The sequence below is a fragment of the Rosa rugosa genome, chromosome 1 (genome assembly GCF_958449725.1).
Source record: "Rosa rugosa chromosome 1, drRosRugo1.1, whole genome shotgun sequence".
Lineage (NCBI taxonomy): Eukaryota > Viridiplantae > Streptophyta > Magnoliopsida > Rosales > Rosaceae > Rosa > Rosa rugosa.
In genome coordinates this window covers 12,335,634-12,353,977 of record NC_084820.1, presented here as the reverse complement: position 1 = coordinate 12,353,977, position 18,344 = coordinate 12,335,634, and the positions used below count along the sequence as shown (strand labels likewise).

Below are 18,344 nucleotides of genomic sequence, written 5' to 3'. Positions count from 1 at the left end.
GTCTGTCCCTCCTCCTTCCTCCTCTCTCTCTTTCCTCTCTTGGATATTTAAAACAACCAGGGTTTTGGGTGGAAAATTGCAAATATATTAACTTTTTTAAGCTAGGGTAGATGGGGTTGGATGAAATTGTAGTTGACTAGAAGAAGATCTTTCTTTGTTGGGAGCCAGGTAAGGCTTAAAGTGAGAATAGTAAATTAAAGTGGGTTTGGTTTTGGCATGGTTTGGTTTTGGGGTTGGAGGAATATATTGAAAAAGGAAAAGGAAGAAAATATGTAGAGAATTGCAGTAGTAGGAGTAATAAGTGGACCAGACTAGACTAGACCAGACCAGACCAGACCGTGGATTGAGCAAAAGGGCATGCAGTTGGAGTTGGAGTTGGAGTTCGGGGGAGAAATTCCTAACGAGCCGTCCTATGTAATGAAAGCTAAATCCTTGTCAGTATCATATATCCACATCTCTAAAGATATGGGGGACACTGTAACCTCGAGCTCTAATTGTCTCCTCGAAGGAGGTCTAACCACTACATAAAGCTAGCCCCAGTAAAATACTAGTGTTTCTTTTTCCTTTTTGTGCGTTGTTTATATTTTCTTGGGGTTTTGTGATTTGGTAACTAAGAACTAATCAGATGAAACCATAACAATGATAACATTGAACTGTAAGATTTGTATGTTAATTAACCCTTGATCCATGTCTTCAATTGGTTTTCTTGCGATCTGTAGGTGGCTATATACAGACATTAGACATGTAATTGGCAAGTCGTTATACTACTTGGCACTAGTACCTTGTTAATCTAAAGTTCCAAACCAAAGAACCAAAACGTTCGATGAGAAATGGTTCGTTATTTGGTAAGAGTAGATCTTTGAGGGCACAAGCAACATCGTGAAATTTTGCCACTTTAGATTGATCGATAATCAAAAATTGGTCGTTTTTGTTAACATCATAACCAAGAATTCAGCACTTGATTTTGGTCAAAGATAGAGATATATACTTTCATAAACACTTGTCTTAATATCTTGTTCATCAAGTAATTAAAATTTCTAGTTATTCCATAACCTTGGTAATCCTTCATTAGTAGGTCGTCATAAAACCCCAGACCAAAAAAAAAAGCTAGTCATAGAACCAATTAAAGCAGCATCCCATCAGTTTAAAGACTAATTCCTAGCCAGTATCATTATTTTCTGTATGCAGAACCCTTTTCTCATGCAACCTTTTAGCTAAGCTAATACTGATCGATTTGAAACACAAGTAAAGCAGTGAAACATAGATGAAAGCAACTTATAGATCGAACCCACCGACATGCCCGATGCCCAAAACCAAAGGAGTAGATGGTACGTTATTGGCTCAGATCTAGTCTTCATATGCATGTTGATCTTTACCTGAGCCGTACATGCTTTTCTTTCTTGCCTCTTCTATAAGCTCTTTCTGTTTCCTCTACAACTTTGAATCTCTTTAGAACCTTTTGCAGAACATCCAAGACTAATATATTTCTTTTAAGGAATGTGTAAGCTTCCTGATCTGGGCACTGCTGCCCTTTTTATTCTTCTAAGGAAGAATCATTATGATCTAGATCTTGACTGCTGAATCTTCTTTCTTTATATCTCCTAGGAAACATAAGCACGTAAATTTTGATTAAAACCTTTAAATTGTAGACTTATTATGCTCTTAACTTTTGGACTTGTGGACCAAAGTAGTATGGATCTACACAGTGATTTCTGCTTTGGGACTTGTAGGAGAAGTGTGTACATGGGCTTATATATATGGGCCTCAGTTTTGATTATACTTATTTATTTTAAAATACAAATCAGACATTACCCAATAACCAGAAGCAAATAACAAAACTTAAACTCATAATCATATCCGACGACATTCACTAATATCAATTTCAGGGTCAACCCTTTTTCTTAAAGAGGTGACTGCCTCATTAGTGATAGCGGCATTGGAACATTATGTGAAGCTTTGCAAGCTCAAACCTTAAGATTCAACTATCTGGTCGGACCAAAAATATAGTCATATGAGAACGAATCAGATGGCACCTTTTTTTTTTATAATTAAAACTAGCCCCTTAACATGTGCGGAATTTTATAATTAAAACTAGCCCCTTAACATGTGCTCCGCACATGTCAATTGAGTTTTATTTTTTTATTTTTTTAAATTAAAAAAGTTACAGCAATTTATCTCCTGATTTTGGGGAAGCTTTTCCTTTTTTTCATTGGATATATACCTTGCAAATTTTTCAAATATGATATAGTATATTGACTATCTTATCCTCATATAGAAATAATTTGTTTGTTAATATTTATATTATGTGATGACATATATGGTAGTTCAAAAATTCAACCATTCCCTCAAGAATTGGCTTAATTATATAAGATATTCAAATAGAATACTCATTATTCTGTCCAGTACCATTTGGTCTAGTGGCATATTATCCATGACATTGTGGCAAATTGGACTTTTTAAGTAACGAAAAAAAAAATACCTAGTTTGTATAAGTGGAACATAATACTTTTCTCTAGCTAAAACATTTAGCACGCTCTCTTATATCCTTATAGCCAGATTGTCCACTGTTTAAGCGTTCAAGCGGTCGAAGTTCCTGACAATGATGAGTCTTTATGGCCTATGTGAACATATTTTCTTACTATATTAAAGAGGCCTCTTCAAGCTGTTAAAAGTGAAACAGTTAGGTCTTGATTCCCCACCTTGTGAGATCCTGAAATTTGAAGTTGCTCGAATTTTATTTTTGAGCTTGGAAATGGAAAGTAGAGATCGCCACGAGTTCGCGGCATTTTTCGGTGAATTTTTCGGATTTCGGAGCTATTTTAAAGAAATTCTTGAAGTTTAATTGAAAAAAAAATAGTATGTTTACGTGGCCAGTTCTGGTTGGTGGTTGGGGTGACAAGTGGCGTGTTGGCTGCATGGCAGCTGGAGAAATTTTTTCATACTACGGTCACACCACTTCATTTGTGTGACGTCCCTATAAAACAACGACACGTGGATCCTTAACTGTTTAGACATCTAAATTGTTTTTGCCATCTTACAGCACCGTTTTCTTCTATATCTTTCTCTGTTAATGCAAATCTTGAAGGACTGAAACACCAAGCTTTTCTATTTCCAGCATAGTTCTTCTACTGTTCTTATCTCTATCACTAGTCTTCATTTTAGAAACCTTTTGCTTCTTTTGCTCTCCATGAAGACCACCTTGCTGACAATTGTCAATCCAAAAGTCCACAAATAGGTCTGCATCAAGGTGTAAAATATTTGTAATTGTAGTAGATGATAGATCTGTCAACACAAATTTTAAATCCACCAAAGCCGGCTTTTAATTCCAGGCAGGTCGGGTCAATGTTGTTCCCCAGTTAGTCGCTTATGAGGCTGGAGAGTTCTCCCTTGTTTGTACGGAAGAATTAGTTTGATTTTCAAGTAAAAGAGATGATAGTTGTGCCGACCATGGGGTTTCTACAAATATAGTAATGACCTAATGATAGGAAAACATTCAACCATAATTTAATTAGATAAGAAAATATAACAAGTTTGCTGGGTAGACTTGCAGAGTTGCAGACTTCGTTGATAGGCACGCAATGGAACTATGGAAGGAGGAGGATAGATGTAGACGACAAAGGAAAAAAAATAGATGGCAAAAAAACGTTAGATGACTAATCACTTAGGTTTCCACGTGTCGTTCTATTATAGGTAGGTCACTTAAATGAGGTGGTGTTACCGTAGCACGGAAAAATTTCTCATGGCAGCTGACCATGACGTTATCAGCAGGTAGCATTAGTCACATGACAAGTGTCCAAATTGTCGGAAGCTTTGTGTGTTGACACGTGGCACCAAGTTAACCAATCCTTGGTCGACACGTGTCAATCTTTGGCCTATAAATAGATGGGACTAGCTGCTTCTTCTTTCTGACGGGATTCAAATTTGCTCACCATTTTTATTTTGTGGTGATATCACCACCCAATTAAAACTTGTCACGTCATATAGAATTAATTTAATACTTAAAATTTATTTTTTTAATAAAACATCATGATTAACTATAATTATGTTTTATAACACATGACAGTTTTATATTGAGTAGTAGTATCACCATCAAAGTATTGATGGTGAGCAAATTTGAATCCTCTTCTTTCATTCGGTACCTTTTTTTTTTTTTTTTGAAACGGGGTTTGGACATTCGGTACCATTTTTTGAGAGTCAGAGACTCTCTCTGTCTCTCTCTAGTTTTCTCTATCTAAGACTTCGACGTATCATAACTTTTGATCCGTAACTCCGATTCAGGATTCGTGAAAAGATACGGATTCTTCTCAACCAGCTCCTTATATCCATATAGGTTTGAGTTAGAACTAACGGTATTTTCTAGAAGGCTCATTTTAGGAGACTCGGTTTACGATCGGTATTCAAGGAATGGATTTGTATTGTCATGGTGAGTGCATTGTGTAATATGTTTCAAATATTCTTTTTTTTTTGAAAGGAAGTTTCAAATATTCTTATTTGCTCTAAAAATGGTGCAAAAGCATGATTTTATCTATTTACGAAATATCTCTCTATTTTCAAGTGAAGCATGTCTATTTGCGAAATATGCGGAGTTTATATATATTATGTGCTAGATCCATTGTTTGACTAGTCATGGAACATAAGAATTTCTTGATTTGTTATGTCGAGGTAAGGATGTGTCACACAGTGGTATAGGGCTAGAGAAGGCAATTAGGATTCTCGTGGGGTACACTAAATTGAAGGATAATCAATAAGAAGAGATGATGCGATGTGATGAATTACTGTGAATTGATGTGTATACGATTTACTACTTTCTAGCATGTGTAAAATGACATGGCTTTACTGGCATATTACATGATCTACTCATTGAGCGCGTCGTTTTGCTCACCTACCCATCTCTAATCCATTTTGCAGTGAAGTACTTAGATTTTGATGAGCCGAAGTGGGTTGGATGGGCCTAGAATGAAGTACCTAAAAGGAATAGTTTATTTACATTTTTCTTTGTAACACTCACACCTCGGATTCGGTGTTAGGTGCACCAAATCTCACCTCCACCTGGTTCGGGGCATGATACACCTACTATTCGAATGGCTAAACATGGGGGATTTAGAGCACTGACGTGCACCTGCACCAACATGAAAGGATGATTGGATTACATCAAATGCACCTTTTAGTTATTAAAAAAATGTTGATTATAAATATCAAAAGTTGAGATCATCTTATAAGTGCTGGGTCAATTGCACTGTCTTTGCATGGAAGAATTACCAGCTAAACATACATCATCATACTCCAAGTGATTGTTGAGTTCTGTCAGTTCAGTAAGTTTTTATAAAATCATTATTTAAGGGTAAAAAAAAAAAATTGGTGCAAAAAATAAAAAAATGGAATTTTGGGAAAAATCGTGTTATATATAGTATGCAATTTTACATAGAAATCATGGTTTTGGAGATTTTATTTGTTGAGAATGTTATATGTGCAATTTCCTCAATATTATAGTTAGTTTATATATAGTTTTGAAATTTTTTTTTTTACACCCTGAGAATAAATAAACAATTTTGTGGTTTTTTGAATGAAGGATGTTAAGTCTTTAATAATCAAAATAGTAAACAACGATATAACATGACCTACCCATAAGGGCCATATCAATATCAAGCCATGCAAGGCGATCCTAGAGCAACCTAAATGAAATTATCATAGTAATAAACACCAAAATCTTAAAAACCTAGACAATGTTAGGGTAATGAGAGAAGCTAGCCACCCAAACTTATTCTCCAAACCTAGGACCTCCCACACAAAGGGGGCATCCCTAGGTCCCAAACTAACAGGACAAATGGAAATGTCCTCCTTCGTAAGGGCCCAAAGCTTATAAATAAGCCTTAGACCCAAAATAACTAGCAGCAACACCATAAAGGACCAAAACACAAGGCCCAAAAACTTGAGGAAAACATTCCGAGCCAAACGAGGCCCAATGTATTGATATTTCATTGATTTGCGACATGAAATATCAAACATTCGGAGGGAAACTAAAGTTCTTGTCATGTTTCCTTTCCTCTATTTGGTAAAGCAGGGAAAGTATTCAGGAAAGACCATTTGATTTCCCTTCCGATGTTTGGTTGGTGCAGGAAAGGAAAGTAAAAATATATCAATGTTTCAATAATACCCTTGTATTTTAAAATAAAAACAACATCATAAAAATTCAAAAGTACACCAATTTTTTATGCAAGAGAGGGTATTGTTCCAAAACTTTTATAATAAATGTTGGGAAATGGGAAGGGAAAACCAATCTCATAGGATCTGAGTGGAATGATTTTCCCCTACTTTCCCCTCTGTCAGGAAAGTGTTTTCAGAGTTTGTGGTTACCAAACAAAGGAAAATCATTACTTTCCTTTCCTGAGTCCTCAATTCTGTGAACCAAACGAGGTCTAGGTATATTGCTAAAAGTATTAAATTGACTAAAGAAAAGTTTTTTATGTCTCCTTAATTTATTTTATTATTCCAATGAAAATTTCAAATTTACCTAACACAGCCTAATTAAAAACATTTCAGTTTGTAAGGTACTCTATAAGTCTTAACCAAAGAAAAACCAATCATATCTAATTATACTCATCTGAACGTTGTACATTCACTAGTTCTATTATAGTTTCCTATCCAATGAAAAAGAAATATCCGAATTTGATTGATGGTTCACCTCTACCCAAACTCTAGTCCCCATGGCTTTGCATTCCAGCAATGGCGGCCGACATTGGCTTCCTCTCTAAGTCATCTATTGATGGCCCTCCAAAGCTGATATTGTGCGGCGATCACCCAATTTACCCCTAAATCTTAATCACCACTTCTGTGTCTTGCCATAGTGGATTTGATGATGTGAGTGATAATGATAGGTGGTTTGATCCATTTAGGCTTAAAGCTGGGTGGACGTGTGAATGGGAGTGGCAGATGCGGCCATTTAGAGCTCGACAGAAATCTGGGTCGTGCGTAGGCGGAGATGTGAGGTCATGGCGTAGTCGCCTATTGATCGACTTGGTTTTTGTGGAGGTAAACCACGGGGAGCTTCTGTTGGCCTCTGGTTATCAGTGATGGCAGGGGGCAATGGGCTACGCTTGGAGGCAAATGTTGACTCAACCACGACAGAGCCAAAATTCCAGCTTGGCGTTGGGTTTGAAGTGGATCGCTGGTTTTGCAAGCTAGAAGTGGCTAAGCGGCTCGAACCCGACTGCGGATTGGCACCTTGGAGGCTTCCATCGTATTATGACTGTGATTGGAGGCATCCGGTCGCAAGGAGTGGAGACGATGCAATTTGGGTGCTCCATCCCTGTACATGCGGCGACGATGTTGACGTTGAGTGTAACCAGTACAAAAAAGGGCGAGCCCAATTGGGGTTGGGTTCCGAGATCAGTCTTGTGACCCAAATCACGTTGAAGGCCCAATTGTTTTTGGGTGTCCAAATTTTTTTGGATGCCTAAACAAAGTTGGGTGCCGGAATTAAATCCTGATTTGGAGCTCAAAGTTTTGGGCTCTTGTCTTATGGGGTTTAGAATTTGGTATCCAGGAGGATGGACCCAACCAAACCTCCTAGCCGTAATTTGGAAGGCAAGGAGAGATTTTAGTTTTTTGTTGAACTATGCATATTTATTGTGTACTAGATTTTTCATAGTTATATGTTTACTTTTAGTAAGTGAGCACTGGTTGTCTAATGACTGGTGCTAGCATGCCATGTCTTAGACTTGCCCATAGAAATGACAAAAGAATATATGTATCCATGCCATTTTGGCTTGAGTTAAATGAGAAATAAATTTGTTTGATAAAAGAAAAAAATTTCACTAGTTCTAGCATTATTGAATAGAGCCTGACCTCTTTCAATTCAAACTACCATTCTTCATACATGTTCTTCATGTGTAATAGTTTATTATTATTTTTTTTTGTAAAAGTAAATGAAATAAAATAGTTATTGTAGAGAGACATTAGTGAGAGAGAAGAGTGGGGGTTGTGGGATCATTTATTTATAATTTTCTTAATAAAAATATATTTTGTAATTATCATATTTACCCTTATAATTTAATTTATTCTCAAAGTTTTTTAATCTTTCATGGTTAAATCTGTCAAACTTTTCAATTTTGACTAACAAAACATATTCTCGTAATAATAGCATAGATAATAATTCTACATTTGCCCCAAAACTTTTCTCTCAAAGGCTAGGAGCCACATCTAGTTGTCCGGCAAGATTGGATGCCCGGTCAGACGGCACGCCCTTGCAGCGGCGTCGTCGGCCAGGCTAGAAGGGACCTTATGTCAGGTGTTAATAGGTCTTGTCGAAGTTTTGGTTACAGGATGATGATGTTGCTGTCCCGAGAAGTTGAAGGGTTTGACGGCGAAGGACCGAGGCGGGGTGATGACTGGAAGGCGGGGTCGACGTCGCCTTGCCCTAGGGAGAGGCGCGATTGGCCTGGTGTCTTCAAATTGCTAGCGTATGTCCGAAGATCCACGGGTTCAGATCGAATTCGAGGTGCTGGAGATGGTCGGGTGACGAGAGCCACTAGGTTTAGATCGGATCAGTTTGACTCGACTTGGTTTAGGCGGTTTGGCTCTGATCTGAGGAGGGGCGGCGAGGCTAGATGGCTTGAGGAAGGTCGTGGTGGCATTGCTGCTAGGGTTGGGACAACATGGGAGATGCCGGCCGGATGAAGGCGTTGGGATTTCTGCACCCAGATCGACTTGGGCCTATTGGACTTTGGGTCTAGGCTTTGACCCTTGACCCGTTTATATTTTATGTTTTGTCTTATTTTCATTTAATTTTTATTAGACATGGCTGAATGCAGGCAATAATTCCCTATCTCTTTTGGATAGGGCGATATGGGCTTTGTCCCGGTATGCACACTCAGTGTGCCTTGTCTGGCCTAGAGAAACGGCGAGCTATTTGCTTAATCAAATGGATGCAACCTCCTAATGGCAGAATGAAACGAAGTGTCGCCGGATTTGTTTCCGTGTGGCAATATAGTTGGAAAGCTGTGCTATTTGTACTGATGCTTCTTCGTCATAGAGTTATCTTTCTGGTATGTCACCGCTATGTCAAAGTAAATGGAGTAGCCATTCGTGCACACTTTGCTAGTTGGTGCATGTTAGGATACATGGATTTTGTAGAGACTCATGGTATTATTTCAGGATGTTCTCTCTATGCTTATTGTAATTTGGGGTTCAGGCTCTACTTCCCTCCCTCCCTTGTATTCTGCAGTTTCATTAATCAAGGCTTGAGGGCAGCTGCACTAGCTCCCTCTAAAAAAATAATAATAATAGCATAGATAATAAAAAATTATATAATTTTTTTTTAAAATTTTCAAAGAAATAAATGTTTTCAAAAATGAATAAAATAATTATGACAAATCGCTCATTTAGTATTTTAGTTGGTACACATAATTAAAAGATTGGAAACAAGGAATATATGAGATTCCACTGTGAGACGAATTATTTGAATCCTAATCACTTTGATGTTGTAAATTATATCATTCTACATATGCTCATTTATTGGTAAGTAATTATCTCGCATTCTAACCGACTCTTCTAACTATACCTTTAGATAAACTGAAAAAAAAAAAAAATCCTTTCAAATGAACACCTAAAATATCTCGAAAATATGTAGCCGGCCAGCGAACAAACCAACTACCTAGTTCGATTCAAATTAACTAACCACATTATCTACTATTATCAATACCATACATGTAACCAAAATTGTACTATATATATATATATATATGGCGGGACCAAAATCCCTTTGATCAAAGTGCAAACGTATCACCGGCGACAACAAGCGAGAGTCACATAATCCCATGTGCAAGATGAGGACGACAGTTGTCAGTAGTTGGTGGTGCAGTTGATCAAACCCTCGTACCTGCATACCAATAAATTATCCATTTCAGGAACATGATTAAGAGATATGACTTACAGAAATTTTTTTTCCTAATGGTTTCGATGGGGAGGATTTAGTGCACTGACGTGCACTTGCACCGATATAAATGAATGGTTAGATTATATTAAATACAATCTTAGGTTATTAATAAAAATATTAATTATAAATATCAAGGGTTGAGATTATCTTATAAGCAGGGGCGGATTCACGTAGAGCCGAGATTAGGCACCTGCCTAGACTGGGTTTTTGAGTTTACACTGATTTGGTGTAGGCAAGGTATGTGAAAATGGCAGAAATTGGGCAAAAACATGGCAAAATCTTCATAATTGCCTCCAGAATCTATAGCTTCCCTCTAATTTTTCTCTCTTCCCATCCTGCCAATGTCTTGCCTTACCTGAAAAAAATTTCTGGCTCCGCCCCTGCTTATAAGTGTTGGGTTATTTGCACTGTTGGTGCATAGAATAAGTTTCATGGTTTCGATTCGACTTTGAATCAAGAGAATATGATAAAAAAAACTTGCTTCTTTTCAAACAAATTATATGAAAACTTAGCCTCTATTCCTCCCGTCCAAATGTATGCTTCCATTGATTGAATGAAATTTTTTGTTATCCAATGCATTGTGTATATATAACAAGTTTCATAAGCGTCATTTTGTAGAATTTATACATGACATATAATTGTAACATGATTAAGAATTCAATGCTAATAACTTCAGCTCATATAAATTGCTAGAATATAAATGATAACAAGATTATTTAAAAAATATTAAAAAAAAACCCTTAGCTCACCCCTCCTTACATATGTCAGTGAGAATCGAACTATGACTTTTACAATATTAAATTATAATTTACCAACATGTCACAGCTTACAGACAAAATTATTTAAAAAATATTGTAATTTTATACATTTGATACACATATTAGATAGACGTACGAAGTTTCTTATTACCTGTTATACACCAATAAACCACTATCCATTCCATCCTTAACCCCACCTTACCCCCTCCACATAAATTATTTGACGGGAAAATAAGATTTTAATCAATTGCACAAGTTTATACAAAAAAAAAAAAAACAGTGACATTACGTGCAAGAAAGCCATATCTAGCTACTAGTTAGATTAGTTGGTCAGTGGCTTCCAATCATCCACCAACAAAAAATTATTAGCATTATTCTAAGATCGAAACTTTTAAAGCTTCCATACAAGTACTGAAGTAACCAAGTAGTAGTGTGCGATTCAAACATTTATTCCATAAGTGACAAGCTATAACAACCCAATACCAAACAGTCAAACACAAACCTCAACTCCTTGCTAGTTTATAAACCGTATGTGAGAGAGCTTGTTTCCAGATTGTGAGAGCTACAAAGCAAAAAAACATGGTGAACTTAGTAGCACTACAGCAGCCCTTGTTGCATGGCCTAATGAAAATGGCCGGAGTGAAACCCTACACGGTGGAGATCGAGCCCGGCACAGTGATGAACTTCTGGGTCCCGAAAGAAACCCTAAAGAAGCCGAAGAAGGGCGAGAAGCCCGAGATCATATCCAAACCCAACAAGCCGGTCGTGGTTCTGATACACGGCTTCGCCGCCGAGGGAATAGTGACGTGGCAGTTCCAGGTGGGCGCGTTGTCCAAGAAATACTCGGTCTACGTTCCCGACCTCCTGTTTTTCGGTGGGTCGACCACCGACAAGCCCGACAGGTCCCCGGCTCTCCAGGCCGAGTGCGTCTCTACGGGGCTGAGGAAGCTCGGGGTGGACACGTGTACGGTGGTGGGATTCAGTTACGGCGGCATGGTGGCGTTCAAGATGGCGGAGCTGTATCCGGAGCTGGTGCGGGTCATGGTGGTTTCTGGCTCAATATTGGCGATGACGTGTTCGGTGAGCGAGGAGACTATGAAGAGGCTAGGGTTCGAATCGTCGTCGGAGCTTTTGCTGCCGAGCACGGTGAAGGGGCTCAAGGCTCTGCTCTCGGTGGCGGCTCATAAGAAGCTTTATTTTCCCGATCGGCTCCACAAAGACTTCCTTGAGGTTAGTGAACAATAATGATCCCCTTTAATGTCTAACTACATTTTGACTATTTTCGGTTTGGGAATTTTAGTTGCTTGAAGTAGGTTGAAAATTAAAAATGAATGAATGCACTGATGATATTTTAGTTGAGATATGACAGATTATACTGGGTTGTATATATTAAATTTCAAACTCTCTCGATCAGTCGATCTGGTCCCAGTGTTATAAATATGATTTATAGATGATATCATTTTCATGCAGAATATTAAGGACTCTGTCACTCTGACATCGAATAATTGTAAATCCGTAGTTAGAGAAGACAATTTGAATGACGAATCGTTTTTTAATATGGATGATATATTTTTCTTTTTAGTAGAAATCTGAAGTGTTAAACATTTTGTAGTATTACCCGAAACAAAATATCAGGTTGACTCGTATATCTATTCTCGGAGGTTAGCACCATTGGATGTCTGCATTTTATGTATTTACATTACCAGGTTTTTGTCATCAACTCATCTCTCATGATGAGAGAAGCTAATGATCAAATTGATTTATGATTAATTTTGTTATGTGGATTAATCAATCAGTACACTAAAGAAGTATAATAGACTAGCTCGATACAAGTGTCGACTTACTCGATCCTCAGAGTGGTAACTGCAGATTTTCCATGGCCCAGCCTCTTAGAGATTTGTGGTTCATTAGGAAGCATAGTTTCTTTACCTGTCTCTAAGTCTTTTAGCTGCGAACAATTTATAGGTGATGTTCACCAACAGGAAGGAGAGAGCAGAACTCCTTGAAGCTTTAGTCATTGACACAAAGGATCCAAACATTCCCAAATTCCCTCAGGTAATTAATCCAAATGCAATATATATGTTCTGTGGTCCTTAGTATTTCATCATCCATTTTATTCTATTCTTAACCTCATATATCTTGCCTATATGATTTGCAGAGAATACACCTCTTATGGGGTGAAAATGATCAGATATTTAAGCAGGAGCTTGCTCACAACATGAAAGAGTAAGTCCATCAATTAATTTTCATTATTTACACTAATTACATAAAATCAAACACCAAGTATACTAATTATGCAATTGTTAAGATGGGTTTGAATAATATTAATTGTTGTATGCAGGCAAGTAGGAGCAAATGCAACATTTGAAGGCATAAAGAAGGCAGGTCACTTGGTTCACTTGGAAAGACCTTGTGTTTACAATAGGTATCTCAAGAGATTCCTTGCTTCCCTGAATGAAGTTGGAGCTCAAAATTAAGATGATTTTCCATCACTCAAGTGACGAACAGCTCATATGCTTCATGTCGTGTACTCATATGTATGAGTTCATACACAACTAATACATGTATTAGTTGTTTATGAATCAAATTATATCTTAACATGTCGTGTACTCATAATACAGCTCATATGCTTCTTGTCGTGTACTCATATGTATGAACTCCATATCAGTGTTCAAATAATCAAAATTTGTATTAGTTGTTTATGAATCAATTATATCTTAACCCTGCAGCTAGTTGGTTTAAGATGATAAATCTGAGAGTACTATGATATTTCTTGTGTTCCCTCAACTCTTGTTTTCAACTCTAGCTTATTTGTTTCCAGAATTGCATTTTCCTTGTTTTTATATTCTGTTTATCAAATTGAACTACTTCATTAAGTGCCGACAAATCGTTTCATTAAACCTAATCTTGGTAAACTTTAATCAAACCCTAAACACGAAGGAAAGAGCACCACACACCCTACATAATCAAACTACGCACTATCAATCAAAGTTTAAGAATTGTTAAAAAAAAAAAAAGGACGCAAAGTTTAATGAGAGCTGAAATTCCGGGCCTCCATTATTAAAGACTAAAAACGCCCATCCATATTCAGTGGACTAGAAGATTGAGTGTGATTCTCGACTTGGACTTTGTTGGGCCAGGCTCAAAATTAAGTCCCGCGGGTCATATAATAACGACACAAGTTGCCCCGCCTTAAAATACACGCGCCTCTTTAGTCTTCTCTGCTACCGTTTCTTCATCTCGCCACCATTGCTTATTCACCTCACCGATTCTTCAACTCTCTCTCTCTCTCTCTCTCTCTCTATGGCAAAGCGATCCAAACCCCAAACCCAAATTTCTGAAAACCCCTCAACTTCCTCCAAAATCCCATTCCGACCCCAACAAATTCGAAAACTCTCCACCACCACTACCAAGCTCACCGTCCAAATTTCCTCTGATTTGCCCAAAACCCTAAAACCATTAACCTCCCAATCCGAAATTACCCTCGCCCTAAACCACTTACGGAGCTCCGACCCGCAATTAGCGGCTCTGATCGACTCCTACAGCCCGCCGACGTTCGATTCCGACCGTCCACCGTTCCAATCACTCGCGCGAAGCATTCTGTACCAGCAACTCGCCACCAAAGCCGCCCAATCGATCCACGCCCGATTCGTCTCGCTCTGCGGCGGCGAGTCATCGATCCTCCCCGAAACTCTCCTCTCGCTTTCGGCCCAGAATCTCCGGCAAATCGGAGTTTCGGGCCGGAAAGCCTCTTATCTCCATGACCTGGCAGAGAAGTTCAGTGATGGGACTTTATCGGATTCGGCGATTCTCGAAATGGACGACGAGTCGTTGCTGACAATGCTGACGGTGGTGAAGGGAATTGGGGCTTGGTCGGTGCACATGTTTATGATCTTCTCGCTTAAACGACCTGACGTTCTGCCGGTGGGTGATCTTGGTGTGAGGAAAGGAGTGAAGCTGTTGTATGGTCTGAAGGAGTTGCCAAAGCCTTTGGAGATGGAGGAGGTGTGTGAGAAATGGAGGCCTTATAGGTCTATTGGGTCTTGGTACATGTGGAGGTATATGGAAGCCAAGGGGGTGTTGTAGCTCCAATTGGGTAGTCTCTATGAATCACACACAAGCTTTTACTGTGTGTTTAGTTCCTCCACTTGTTGTATCATTGAATTTCTGTAGTCTGTACTGTTGCACTGGTTTTGTCATTGTTAGAATGGAAGTTGAAAATCTTCGATTCTGTTAGTTCTCAATGTTCAAAATTATTGTTCTGTTGTGAAAATTAACTTTGTATGTAGATTGAAGACTCTAGTTATACTTGAGTAACTTTCTAAATGGAATATGACTTGGAAGTCTGATATCATGTTTGGTATTTATGGAATTAAGGTTGCATTGGGGTTCATAAGCATCATAAATGAAATGCCAGTTGTGGATTGCAAAATGCAACCATGCTATAATCTTAATGATTCGGCGAACTATGGGAGTCACACCTCTTTAGATTCTTCTCTTGATATATTGTGTTTAAGCTGTTGACTGTAACAGTAGTTGTCCTATAGCTAGAGATGGAGATTGGTTATCTCTCTATGATTTTTATATATAATATAACTTGGTTATGGATTTATCAATTTTCATCACTTTAGGATTGTGATATAGGACTTTTTGGATCACTTCCAAGTCTTTATATTGTTAGTGTTGGCCTCTATAGAAAGTCCATAGGGTTTCCATACTAGGGTTTGGTGCTATAGTATAAACCTCTATTACTTCTAATTATCTTCATCTGCTTCTACTTGTTTCCTTTCTATTCTAATTTTTTCCTTGAAAATTATACTATTTCTACATCAGCTCAATTCTGAGTTGTATGCGGTGTTTGACAACACAGTCAGTTCTTTAATATGGGTGTCTTGCTATACTCGATCTTTCTTGGGGCCGAGCTCATGAGCAAACCTCTATTGTCCTGTTAAATTGGCTGTCGTTGCAAAACTTGACCTTCTGTACCTGGTTGGCATCCTGGCCTATTACCAACCTGTTGTTGCTGAATAGAGTGTTATTTACCACTGTTGTACATTGCTTAACTGAAATGAATAGTAGTCTATAAAGACTCTGGTAGTGATGTTACGTCATCGTACTATGGGAGCTAGCTTTTTATTCACGATAGTTGATAGTGCTCTTATTTCCTTGGTATTGAGCAGTACATTGACTTGGATCATGTGAATCATATTAGCACCACATGCTAGTGCCTGGGCTTTTTCTTCAATGGCAGAAACGTATACAGGGAATCAAAGTCACTTCCCTCTTCTGCTAGATAGTCAAAGGACTAAGGCACACATTCATGAGCTTAATCAACTACTCGATTTCAGTGAGCTTCATTAGTCATATGGACGTTCAAATCTGATCGATCACCTTTTCACATTCATCACTGATTTGAGTAATAATTTTTCTGTCAAGACCGAGAAAGACGACGTGCTGCCATATCTTATCATCTCAGTATCTCACCCTCTTTTTGTCCAACAAAATTACTTGTAAACCGTAAACCCTAAACCTTTGTTCGTTTCGTAGATTCAAGGCTTTTCCATGAATGGTAAACAAGAAGTGTTTTTTTTTTTTTGAGAATAGAATGGTAAACAAGTTTGTGGAAACAAATCTGGTGCAACGGAAAATTAGTTCCAAAAATAAGAAATCAAAAGCCCTTCATGTGCGCTTTTGTCCTTTTTTCCGAATTTTTTTTTTAAAATTTTCATTCTGGTAACCAAACGGAACTGGAAGCAATAAGCCTACTTCCATTACAAGCTCCCAAGCCTGTTTTTCCAATGGAAATTGGGTATGGGCTGTATGGCTAAGTTTTGGGTATTAGAAGTGATAAAAAAAAAAGAGTTGGGTGAGCAAAGAAAAGGGTGATCAGTAATAGTCACTAATTAGGGAACGTTCTCACTTCAAATCAGAGAAGGTATGTATATGAGTGGATAGTTTGACGACTAAGCAAATTAACGGGTAATAGTTTGAGTCGGAGTCGAGGTCACTGGTGGTTTAGATTCTTTAGAAGGCACTCACTACTCACTGGCTTAGCTTTGGTCAGATTCCACAACAACCCAAACACTGTACTGTACAATCCCACCACCAAAGAAAACGTGCATGCGCTGATGGGACGACTGATTTAGTCCTAGCCATAACCCCATATTATAGATTCCCTTGTCTCGACTACTACTAGTCTCCTACTAACTTTGATTAGATGCCAATCCACCCCGTCCGTACATATCTTGGATCTTTATTCTTTGGGACATTGGTGATTGGTGTCACTCATGTCCGTCCAAATTGGAAGGGATCCCTCCTTTACTCACCTACGGTGTGTGAATCCGTTAATAGAGCCAAGTCATGAGCTTGATGATGTTTAGAATTGAAAGAGTTTTTATCACCACTAGGGTCAAAACTTTCTTGTACCGGATAAAATGATACCCAACTTTCAAAAGTGATCAAAATGATACTTAAAATTTTAAAAACAAATCAACTTGATACCTCGGTTTATTTTTCTAACTTATTTGTCAAATCAAATGCAAAATCAAGCCCAAAAATTAAAGTGATTTGTCGTCAGAGGGCCATCAACCATCTATAACCTAATCTTCTTCTTCTATAAAATTAAAAAAATCTTCCATTCAATTTCAATTTCTACCATCGATCGTAGAAACAAATAAAACTCGGATGTTTCCCAACTTCTAAAGAAACAAAGAAAAATGGGAAGGGAGAGAGAGAGGTAGAGAGAGAAGAAGAATAGAATTAACAAAGTAAAATAAAAAATAATTGAAAAACAGTTTTTGTGTAAAATATTATTATAACCCCACAAAATACCGCACCACACATGATCAATTTTAACAAAAAGTTACAAAAAATAAACCGAGGTATCAAGTTGATTTGTTTTAAAAAGTTTAGGTATCATTTTGATCAGTTATGAAAGTTGAGTTTTAAAACTTTAGGTATCATTTTGATCAGTTATGAAAGTTGGGTATCAAGTTGATTTGTTTTTTTTTTAAATTTAGGTATCATTTTGATCACTTTTGAAAGTTGGGTATCATTTTGTCCGGTGCAAGAAAGTTTTGACCCTAATGGTGATAAAAACTCGAATTGAAACTTGATCTAGATTGAGTTTAAACATCCTTGGATCTGACGTGGCTCGATTTAGAGTACCAAACCAATAAAGAGTGAGAAGGTTAACTCCAAAACTTACATTTGCGACTCCATTGTTGAAAATATATTTGGACCATTAATAAAGAAGTGGTGGGAAATTGGCTTGACTTGGCTTACAATCTCGATCATTTTTTTTTTTTTGAGTAAATTGAGGTCAACCCTTTATTAAAATTGAAAGATTACAAAGAGATGATGCAAAAATACATCAATAGCCAAAATAAACAATACAAAAGGAAAAGATGCAAAAATTGCATCAGAATATAAGGAAGAATAAATCAGGCAAGAGTAACAGCGTCGAAACGCATGGCAGCTGATTTTACACTACTGATTACAGCCGTGTAGTGATCAAATGGTAGATATTAAACTTGATGAAAAAAGAAATTAGTTATGATTTAACAACAAAAATATTCATAATTAATCAGTATTTCTCTATTGTGAAGCCGGTCCTCTTTGATAAAAAAATGCCGAACTTAAGCCTACTTTAA

The 18,344-nt window shown here is 37.6% G+C and overlaps 2 protein-coding genes across 2 annotated transcripts; both read left to right on the top strand.

Annotated features, from left to right (window-relative positions):
* Window positions 1-11,122: 11,122 nt before the first annotated feature.
* LOC133727246 (uncharacterized) lies at window positions 11,123-13,402 on the top strand. Its single transcript, XM_062154853.1, has 4 exons — window positions 11,123-11,922; window positions 12,658-12,747; window positions 12,851-12,918; window positions 13,034-13,402. The coding sequence occupies exons 1-4, from the start codon at window positions 11,272-11,274 to the stop codon at window positions 13,167-13,169; spliced, it is 945 nt and encodes a 314-aa protein (XP_062010837.1). The 5' UTR covers window positions 11,123-11,271; the 3' UTR covers window positions 13,170-13,402.
* Window positions 13,403-13,886: 484 nt separating this feature from the next.
* On the top strand, window positions 13,887-15,041 carry LOC133727245 (DNA-3-methyladenine glycosylase 1). Its single transcript, XM_062154852.1, has one exon. The coding sequence runs from the start codon at window positions 13,996-13,998 to the stop codon at window positions 14,776-14,778; it is 783 nt and encodes a 260-aa protein (XP_062010836.1). The 5' UTR covers window positions 13,887-13,995; the 3' UTR covers window positions 14,779-15,041.
* Window positions 15,042-18,344: the final 3,303 nt, after the last annotated feature.